Source organism: Rhinopithecus bieti, unplaced genomic scaffold (assembly GCF_001698545.2).
Source record: "Rhinopithecus bieti isolate Rb0 unplaced genomic scaffold, ASM169854v2 scaffold_72445, whole genome shotgun sequence".
Lineage (NCBI taxonomy): Eukaryota > Metazoa > Chordata > Mammalia > Primates > Cercopithecidae > Rhinopithecus > Rhinopithecus bieti.
The window spans coordinates 47,802-59,344 of NW_016826793.1; the positions used below are offsets into that span (position 1 = coordinate 47,802).

At 42.8% G+C, this 11,543-nt stretch overlaps 1 gene segment (V, D, J or C); it reads right to left on the minus strand.

The window, feature by feature from the left end:
• Nucleotides 1-1,243: 1,243 nt before the first annotated feature.
• Nucleotides 1,244-11,288, minus strand: LOC108523138 (Ig heavy chain V-I region V35-like). The segment is given in 3 exon segments: nucleotides 1,244-1,632; nucleotides 1,718-1,916; nucleotides 11,223-11,288. Coding segments are annotated over 2 exon segments (390 nt in total).
• Between the last annotated feature and the right edge of the window lie 255 nt (nucleotides 11,289-11,543).

Below are 11,543 nucleotides of genomic sequence, written 5' to 3' on the forward strand. Positions count from 1 at the left end.
GGGAGGGATTGCATTGGGGAGTTATACATGACATAAATGATGAATTGATGGGTGCTGACGAGTTGATGGGTGCAGCACACCAACACGGCATAAGTATACATATGTAACAAACCTGCACGTTATGCACATGTACCCTAGAACTTAAAGTATAATAAAAAAAAAATAAAAAAATAAAAAAAAGAAAAGCAGTGGAGATTTGAGAAATACAAGGAATAATGTAGCACTGTGTATTTTCCAGAGTATAAAGTAAACATCCATGAACTAATACTAATATTAATATTTTATTAAATAAAGAAAATTGGAAAAAATACACCTCCCATGCATAAGAATTTCAAGTATCTTAAGTTAATTATCCTCCTGCCAAGTAGGTGAAATTTAAACACTGATGCTGTGATTGTGTCCTGAGATTAGAGACAAGGAAAAAATTCTGTTAGTGAGTTTCATAATGAGTTTTAGATATAATGCCAAAACATGATCTATGAAAACGAAAATTATTTGCCACAAGTTTACACACACACACACGTATGTATTTATATAAATATCTTTCTGCCAGAAACATTGATAAAGGAGCAGAAAGACAATACAGACTTGGAGAATACACTTGCAGATCATATATTTATTAAACGACTTTTTGTTACCTTGGTAAATGACTTTTATTATGAGTGTGTAAGGAAACTTACAACTGATCAAAAGAAAACAATGTAACAAAATGAGCCAAATATCAGAACAGACACTTCATCCAAATTATTTAAAAATAATTAAATATAAATTTTCAATCAGGGACATGTGTATTTAAACAACAATGAGATACCACTACTCATCTATTAGAATGGTTAAAATCCACAATTCTCATAAAGCCAAATGGCAATGAGGACGTGGAAGAACATGATCTCTCATGTATTTCTAACATAAACTTAAAATCATCACGGCACACAATGAAAAAATGTTAAAATATTTTGATACTTCATATAATGAAGATAAAAGTAGACTTAAAATGTGATCTAGCAGCCACACTTAAAATATTTACAACACCAATTCAAAAACTGTTGTTCACACTAATATCTTCAGAGGAACTCTTATATCAGTTTTATTAATTTGATTTATTCTCCACTCCCTGAATTTTGCCTACAAAATAAATGTCGTATGAAAAATTTCCCAAATAATTAGGAGTGCATACAAATTTTATTGTTCTTTTTCTTCAATGACTTGACCTCTCTTTCTAAGAAAGTCTTCAATCTAATAACCCCTGTCTTCTCTTCAGCCCAGCACAGCTGCTTCCTCCCTGGAGTTTCTGACCCTCTCAGGATGTCGGTGTTCACACTGTGTCTCTTGCACAGTAATACACGGCTGTGTCCTCAGATCTCAGGCAGCTCAGCTCCATGAAGGCTGTGCTTGTGGACGTGTCCCTCGTCATGGTGACTCTGCCCTGGAAAGTCTGTGCACAGCTTGTGCCACCAGTATTAGTGTTGATCCCTCCCATCCACACAAGCCCTTGTCCAGGGGCCTGTCGCACCCAGTCCATGTTGTGGTTGGTGAAGGTGTATCCAGAAGCCTTGCAGGAGACCTTTACTGAGTCTCCAGGCTTCCTCACCTCAGCCCCAGACTGCACCAGCTGGACCTGGGACTGGGCACCTATGGAGAGGACACAGGAGTGAACAAAATTCTCTTTGACTGAACCAGGTCCACTCCTCAGCTATGGGACTAGAAAACCCCTTACCTGTAGCTGCTGCCACCAAGAATAGGATCCTCCAGGTCCAGTCCATGGTGATAAGCTGTGCTCCCAGGGGCATCCTTAGATGATGGATGTGGTTGTTGGGTGATGTTCTCAGGGCACCGACATACTTATGTTTACATCAGAGGAGCTCGGATGTTTTGCATATTCATGAGGCAGGGTATTTTAAAGCTCAAAGTCTCATCTAGGACGAGAAAGAGGACATAGATGCCACATCGGCCATACAAGAGTGGGATACTGAGAGACCAAGCCCTAATCCTGCTTTAGGAAATTCATCCCCTGCCCCATTTCTAAGCTTTCAGTGGGCAGCACTCTTCCCACTGAAGAACAAGCCCAATCCCAGGATTTGCTCCTCACAGTGAACCCACATTTTATTGGCATAGGGATTACCTGGATTGTTTCTGGGACCATTATTCTCTCTGACATTGAGGAGGGACCGTGACTCCATCCCGGTCCCATTAGAACAGTCAGAGCTCACTGGTAACTCTGAATAAGTGGCCACTAGTTATCCCACACGAGGGTCCAGCAGGCCCCATGGACAGTTCTGAGATCTGCCGGGCACTTCCAAGACAGAATCCCCAGCACCTGACTGAGACTCCTCAGCTCCCAGCCCTTTCAATGGGAAGACTCTTGCTTTGCACATTTGCCCTGTGATGATTGGTTCTGAGTTTTCCCTCCCACTGACAGTAGTAATCAGGGGTTGAAATAAGAAAAGGAATGTGAATTTCTTGATAAATTCATACACCCCAAAATAATTACCAAGTAATTTGTGTTTTGAATAAGTTTGGCTTTTCTTTCATACTCCATTAAATAGAATTAAAGTATTTACATAAGTTTTAGTTTATATCCATAGATTGTCGTATTTCCATATTGATTGATTTTGATCCACTTGATCTGTGCACCTGTCACACTCTCAAATCCACTAGTGCCAAGTCACACACACAATGTAGGAAACATTACTTAGCTCTGAATTCTGAATATCTTATTGATGGGAATATAGTGTCTCCCACAGTTATGTACCAATTGAATTAGTAAAGCCATCTGTATCCTTCATAGTCTCACTGTTAAGATATTTATTATCCTAGAATTCCACTTTTAAATATAGTTCTCATTGCTTTATTGAGTGACATAAGTGGTCCAGATGAAATAGGCTATTTAAAGGCATATCAGCAACTTGTTGAACACTTATTTTAGAATGATTTTTTGAATAAGGAAGCGTCAGACCCTGAGAGAATAATTCTCATTATTTATCTCCCACAAATAAGTGAGATTATATAGTTTTCTGTTCCTGATTTAGTTTGCTGAGAGTAATGAGCTCCAGTTCCATCATGTTCCTACAAAGGAGATAATTTCATTCTTTTCTTAGCTGCATAGTGTTCCATGGTTATATGTACCACATTTGTCTCTATCCATTCTGCCAGTGGAATTTAGGTAAATTCATGTCTATGCTATTGTGAATAGTGCTGCAATGAACCTTCATGTTTATATTCCTTTTGGTATATGTCCAGTTGGGAGATTGTTGGGTCAAATGAAAGTTCTGTTTTAGGTTATTTAAGGGATCACCACACTGCTTTCTACAATGTTTGAACTAATTAATATTTCCACCAGAAGTGTATAAGTGTTCCCTTTTTTCCTGCAACTTTAGCAGCATCTGTTATTTTTTTTTAAGATTAGCCATTCTGACTGGTGTGAGATGGTACCTCATTGTGGTTTTGATATGTATTTCTCTAATGATAGTGATATTCAGCACGTTTTTCTGTGCTTGTTGGCCACATGAAGGTCTTTTTTTTCTTAAGTGTCTTTTCACGTCCTTTGTCATTTTTTTCTTGTATGTTTGTTTAAGTTCCATCTAGATTCTAAACGTTAGACTTCTGTCAGATGTAGAGGTTGCAAATATTTTTTCCCAATCTGTGGGTTGCCTGCTTGTTTACTCTGTTGATAGTATATCTTGCTATGCAGAAGCTCTTTAGTTTACTTAGGTCCCATTTGCCACTTTTTGATTTTGTTGCAACTGCTTCTAGCATTTTCCTCATAAAGTCTTTACCTGTTCTAATGTCCTGAATTGTATTTCCTAGGTTATTATCCAGAGATTTTATAGTCTTAGGTTTTACATTTAGATCTTTAATCCAAATATATATTTTTTCAATTGATACTGAAAAAGCATTTGATGAAACTCAACATTCTTTCATGAAAAAAAAAGAAATCTTTACAAACTGGGTATAAAAGGAACACATTTCGACATAAGAAAACTTATATTTGGCCGGGCGCGGTGGCTCACGCCTGTAATCCCAGCACTTTGGGAGGCCGAGATGGGCGGATCACGAGGTCAGGAGTTCAAGACCAGCCTGGCCAACATAGTGAAACCCCGTCTCTGTTAAAACTACAAACACTAGCCGGGCGTGGTGGCGGCACCTATAATCCCAGCTACTCGGGAGGCTGAGGCAGGAGAATCAGTTGAACCTGGGAGGTGGAGCTTGCAGTGAGTCGAGATGGTGCCACTTTACTCCAGCCTGCCAACAGAGCGAGATTCCAAAAAAAAAAAAAGTTGTATTCCAGAGACTTTCCTCTGATATCATATTGAATAAGAAAAAAACTAAAAGTATGTTCTCTAATATCTGGAACATGACAAATATTCCCACTTTAACCATGATTAAAGCATAAACCGTGCTGCTGCCACCTTAGTCGGCTCTTATCTGCAAGCACCACCTCCTGGCCTCGTGTTTGAACTGCATGACCTAATACAAAGTCACTGAGACAGGTGTACGGCACTTGAAAATGAGATTAGATTCTCAATATTTCTGTAATTCCAGCTCCGGAAAAGACCACGGGCAACTAACACACCCACTATGCTACTACTGCAACTAGAATTCGAAAAAGCCACCATGCTAAAGCTATTAATAACAGAAGAAACCATACAGGGTATATGCTCCTCACCTGGCTATTCCCATCAAGGCTGGTGCTTTTGCTTGTCAGGCTCAGAGGTTCATCTCTGCCCAGCTTTGTCCCCCTCTCAAGGGTCACTATAAATCACTGTGATTAAACTCATACTGCAAGTCCCAAGGCTGCAGACATCCGCAGACATGGGTATCAGGCATAACGTCTTAAGGGCTCAGTGCTCTCATCCAGGAGGTAACTGAGAGCCATAAATGAACACAGGTTTTGTTGTTGTTGTGTTTTGTTTGTTTTTTAATCAGGGTTGTGCAGGGTTTGAACAATCCACTGCCTGCTGAGTTAACCCTCTCCTCTACACAAATCCAGATCAGAAGGCAGCAGGCGTGTTCAATAGATGTCCAGGCTCAGCAGAGAGGTAGAGATGGCCAAGTGAGGACCCCAAGGAGGAGCCTGAGGGATGGTAGGAGCGAAACTGAGAGCCTCTGGAGGGGCCCAGGAGTATACTTGAGCTGTGAGTTAAACCAAAAGCTGTTATATTTCCCAGCAGCCCAACAAAATGGTCCTGCAGTGAAGGGTAGGACTCCAAATACAGAATGGGAACGTGGGGATTTACAGCCCAGCAGCAGGGTAGGAGCAGAGGATGGAAAAATCACTAAGAAGAAACGTCAGGAGGGAGGTGGATCCTGATTAAAGCAACCTGCTGGGATTCTTGTTGACGTAGGGTGATCAGATGTCCCCCAGGTTATACTGAAGGACAAGAAACCGGATCAGACATCCAGGAAGATGAGACATGGAGTATGGGGAAATCAGGCTAAACCAACATACCAAAATTCCAGGTAAAACCAAATTTCACCAGAAAGTGCAGAGAGAGGGGCTTATGGGAAGTTTCAGGAGCCTCCTAACTTCTGGTGAAGCAAATGGACTTCATCAGGTTGCCACCCATCAATGGTAGCTCTTTCGGCTCCTCACACTCACAACTAAATGAAACGAGAACAATGTGTGGCAAAAATGTAAACTGAATTATTTCCTGAATTTCTGAAGACAGTGAGTGGCAGAGTGAGCTGAGGTGTGATAGATCAGGGGTCTCCTAATTCTGAACCCCACAATTAGTTCTAAGCAGCATTCGCTGACAGAAGACCAGCTCGAGGTTCCCACAGGCACAAACACCTGACTCCATGAATCTGCAGCTGAGGTCTCTGCAGGCTCTGAGGCGCACAGGACAGATCCCACCTCAGAGTCAGCCTCAGGTAATTATCTGCTCTTCCTGTGGAGGGGAGAGGAACAGTGTGGAAGGAGGGTCAGCTGTACTCTACTCAGGATCTCTGTACATGGAGGAAAACAATGAAAGGGGGGATCACACATCCTCAACACGTCACAATTCCACATGAGAAAGGCAACTCCGTGCCAGGACATTCTGCGGAATCAAGGAAAAAAGCAATTGGGGCAAAGGTAGGAATCACCATTGTTTACAGACTGCATGTTTGTTTCTATGTCACCCACAGAAATGAATTAAAAGCGTGTGTTCTGCATAGAACCCGCACCATGTGGGCCCTGAGTCAGCACCTCCCTCCCTCCACCTTCAAGGGGCACAGTGCACCTGCCCTGGGCGCCCGGGGCTGTTCTCTGACGTCCCTGCCACGGCTGGTGCTGGAGCCCTGTTCTGGGCTCCACTCTCAGGAGAAGAACGAGCTCTGCACTGATCTGAGCAGAGCCACTGCTGGGAGTCACTGCGTCCCCGATGGGAAACTTTGGCACGACTCTGACTCAGTGACTTGCTGGACCTTCTAGAACAGCACAGAAGTTTAAGAAAGTTCCTCCCAGTCCTCCTCCCTCTCTCTGTCACTCAGGGACCGACTTCCCTCACATGCCTTCAGCTTCCCCAGCCTCCTTCCACCCCCTCTGCATTTCCTCTCAAAAGCGTGGACGGGTTCCTTAGGAAACTGTACACAAACCTAATCCAGTCATAGAATGTGCTTCTCTGAAGACCAACACTAACGCACTTATGTTGGCAAACCTGTTTGTAATGCTAGCCAGATTCTACTGACAAATATAAAATATGAACGAAGCATGGCAATCATCAGTTTTATGTGTCTCCTTGGCTAGACCATAGTCTCAATTATTAAATCATACACTAATCTAGGTGTTGCTCTGATGGTTTAATATAGGTGTTACTGAAGCCCGCCATCAATTTTCTTAAGCTAGGAAGATAGTACTAGTTAACCTGGGTGTGCCTGATTTATTTCTAGCAGAACAGAAGATAACAAAATTCCCTGGTGAGTGGCAGGTGGAGCTCTTTCCAAGAATTCCAGCCTGTCCTTCCTGATGGTCAGCCCTAGACACACCTAGACTGACCACACAATTGCTGTCACCAAGAGATCTCACACAGTAGAGTGCCCACGATCAGCTCCCTCAAGGTCACAGGTGAGGAAAATGACACAAAGAGTTTGAGCAGATCCAGATCACAAATATAGAAAGGTTCCTGGGGAAACTGTTACATGGAGAAAGAGAAAGCTAAGTCTGAAAGGAAACCAGACCTTAACCTCCCTGAGCAACTTGTCCCAGAGTCAACCCTGTTCTCAGTGAGTCCTGAGCGCCCCCTGCTGCCAAGACCCCTCCTGTCTTCCTGCAGGGAGGTTTGTGTCTGGGCTCTCACTGACCTCCTCTCTCAGTGTATCTCCTGCACAGTAATACAAGGCTGTGTCCTCAGCTCTCAGACTGTTCATTTGCAGATGCAGGGAGTTCTTGGAATTGTTTCTGAAGATGGTGAATTGGCCCTTCACAGAATCTGAATAGTACGCGCTACTACCATCCCGATTAATAAATGAGACCCAGGCCCTTCCCTGGAGCTTGGCGGACCCAGTCCATGCCATAATCATCAAAGGTGAATCCAGAGGCTGCACAGGAGAGTCTGAGGGACCCCTCAGGCTGTACCACGCCTCCCCCAGACTCCACCAGCTGCACCTCACACTGGATAATTGCAAACACAGAGATACACCCTGGTCAGAAACTGTCACAGATAGTCACTGTCTCTCTTGCTCATGTCCACTCACACTTAATCTCTCTAGTTCTCCATGAATCACGTTTTAAAATAGCAACAAGGAAAACCCAGCTCAGTCCAAACTCCATGGTGAGTCCTCTGTGTTCAGTGCTGATCACTGAACGGAAACACCTGGGAATCTCAGGACTGGGGCTCCTCTCCCAGAGTTGCAGGTTCAGGACTGGGCTGGTTTTCATCAGCAGAGAGAGGGTGTTATTTGCATGTCTCCTACTATTAATAAGTTCTGGACGGGATGCCTCATAGTGGGCTGTGTCCCAGAGTGTATGTGAGTGATAACACTTCATAAATAATTAATTCTCATCAGCATTTCTACTTATAGAGGCATATTAAGTATGTTCCATGGGAGTCAATGTTTCCTTCATTTACAGATGTGAACATAAACCCCCAAGCATGGAGGGGCCGTGGGACATGTCTAAGAGCTCACATCTGGTAAGAGCCAGTCTCAGTGTCTGGCCTGTGTTTCTCAGGACTGGATCCGACTGCTCCCTAAATTAACTCTAGGACAGAGCTAGAAATTCTTAGTGAGATTTACAAATCCCTCTTCTTATAATGATATCATGATATTATTTGGCTGTATCTTAGTGTTTTTCTAAATAATACAGAATAACTGAGGGTTAATTTGTGGGTGTATTCAGGAGTTTTCTTTTATTATTTTTATATTTCTCTTAGTCTTTTGCTATCGAACGATACACTTTTATATGTAATATTTTTAATGATGTAATGTTTGCAAATAATCTTCATACAGAATGTTCACACTTTGACAAATATTGACATAATCATCACCATTCACAGAGAAAACATATCGATTAACCTCACCACTTTCTCTTTTTCTCCTGCAATTTCCCTTTCCTACACCTTCCCTCCTCTTACCATAGAGAAGTCGGTTATGGATCTTTGTTATGTAACCTGCAATGAGTATTCACTTTGTGCAGTTTATAAAATGGAATCAGGTGTGTGTGCTTTGGTTCATTACACTCATCAAAAGTACCCGTGGATTGAACCATACTGTTGAAGTATCTAACATTAATTGATTGTAGTGGTGGGTGATATACCAATAAGTGACTTTTCCACAATTTGTTTACTAATAAAGCTACTGGTTAATATTTGTATTGTTTTCAATTTCTACGTATTTCTTTTCTTTCTTTTTATTTTTTTTAGATGAAGTCTCCCTCTGTTGCCAGGCTGGTGTGCAGTGGTGCGATCTTGGCTCACTGCAGCCTCTGCCTCCCGGGTTCAAGTGATTCTCCTGCCTCAGCCTCCCAAGTAGCGGGGATTACAGGTGCGTGCCACCACACCAGGCTAATTTTTGTATTTTTAGTGGAGATGGGGTTTCCCCATGTTGGCCAGGATGTTCTTGATCTCTAGACCTCGTGATTCACCCTCCTCAGCCTCCCAGAGTGCTGGGATTCCAGGCATAAGACACCGTGCCCAGTGAGTTTCTGTGTATCTCAAATCAAGCTGATGCTCAGGTAAGAGAAGTACACAGCCGAGAAACACGTTCCTAATCTTACAAAAACATGAACAACAGCTAAACTGGTCAAGTTGCAAAGGAATCAATTCAATTTTTTAAATACATGAGGTCATTAAAGTTATAGCACCCTGTGTGTTTGTCAGTGTGTGAGAAAGAAAGAAAGAGAGAGAGAGAGAGAGAGAGAGAAAGAAAGAGAGAGAGAGAGAGAGAGAGAGAGAGAGAGGGAGGGAGGGAGGGAGGAAAGGAGGCTGGAAAAGAAAGTGATTCTACATAATTATTAATTTGTGAAGTCCTCAAATACAGGGACTTACTCCTAATGAACATGGTCCACGTAGGTTGAAGCAGGTAACTTGATGCACCCACACATGGCTATAGATTTATAATATCAATATTGTTCTCTAAACACATAGACACTCATACACATTAGAGTAGATGTAGTGGAGGATGTCTAGTGGTGGAATGAGAAGCTGACACTAACCCCGTCTCCAGGGCCTTTCCTCACCTGCTGCACCAGCCCTTATGCTGAGCCTTGAGCCTGCCTGACCACTGAGCCCCCATGAGGTGCCAAGTGCCCCCTGGATTTCCCTGATGGTTCCTGAGTGCCTGCTTCTGTCCTCAGCACCCCCTGCTGTCCTGTGAACTCCCACAGGGAGGTTTGTGTCTGGGCTCACACTGATGTCCCCTCACTGTGTCTTCTGCTTAAAAATAAGTGGTTGTGTGCTTGTCGCTCCCGTAGCTCAGCCATAGGAAGAACTGTTTTTGGACATAGGTCTGGAGGTGGTGACTGGACTCTTGAGGAGCGGGTTGGAATTTGTGCTCCCTTCATGGCCTGTGCACCTGACCCACTCATGTCCCTGACCTGGAGGCCGATGGATCCAGCTCCAGCAGGAAGCACTGGTTGTGATGGGAAAATTCAACATCTAAACCGAAATGTGATTGTTGTTGATTCACTGAACAAAATGTGGTACTCATTTTCATTGTGTTGACATACACATGACGTAAAATTTACCAATTTAGCCACCATTAAGTGTATGGGTCATTGATAATACACATTTGCAATGTGGTGCAACCATTTCCACTATTTGGTTTGGGAACATTTTCATCACCTCAGAGGACACCTCACCTCCACAGAGCAGTCACTCTCCGTTTCCCCTCTGCTGACCTCCTGAGAGCAGTCTCTAGGGGTTTTCCTGCTCTGCATGCTTCGTGTCAATGGACAATTCAGGGTGTGGACTTGTGTGTCTACCTCCGTTCACTCACCCAATGTTTTCAAGGCTCATCCAAGTTGCAGCCTATGTCAGTGCTTCACTCCTCTTTAAAGCTGGGTTAGAGACACACAGACGCACCACAGCGCCTTCATCCCTGTGGGTTACAGACACACAGACACACTGCAGCGACTTCATCCCTGTGGATTACAGACACTCAGACACACGGCAGCGACTTCATCCCTGTGGGTTACAGACACACAGACACACCACAGCACCTTCATCCCTGTGGGTTACAGACACACAGGCACACCATGACATTTTCATCCCTGTGGGTTACAGACACTCAGACACACTGCAGCGTCTCCATCCCTGTGGCAGTTTTTGGGCACTTGAGTTGTATTCTGCATTTGACTACTGTGATTGGTGACACTAGGTACATTTGTGTATGAGGTTTTCCTTGAAGACCATTTTCCAAAGTTGGTACCATTTCAATACCAACCTGCAATCCACGGCCATTCCAAATTCAGTATGACTTTACCTACAAGTGATTATGTTTTTCTATTCATTTTTCTTTATTGAATACTGGTTATCTTAGTGTGTATAATGTGGTAATCCATAGAGAACTTAAATCAACAGCATAAACTAAATAATACCATTAAAAATGGGGAAAGGACATGAACAGAAACTTTTCAAACACAGATATAGAAGTGGCCAACTAATATATAAAAATGCTCAGCATCATCAATAATCAGATAAGTGCAAATCAAAACCGAGTGAGATACCATCTCACACATGTCACAATTGCTATTACTAAAAGATCAAAAATTAACAGATGCAGGAAAGAGAAAAGGGAGCACTTACGCATTTTTTGGTGAAAATGTAACTTGGTCCAAGCTCTGTGGAAATCAGTCTGGAGATTTCCCAAAGCACTTAAAACAGAGCTCCCATTCCACTCAGCAATCTCATTACTGGGTATATGCCTAAGAGAAAACAAATCATTGTAACAAAAAGACACATCCACTCATGTGTGCATCACTGTGCAATTCACAGTACCAAAGACACGGAATCAACCTAAATGCTCATCAGTTATAGACTGGATAAAAAGCATGGTACTTATACACAGTGGAATACTATGCAGCTATAAAAAAGAATGAAATCATGTTTGTTTGTTTTTTTTCAGCA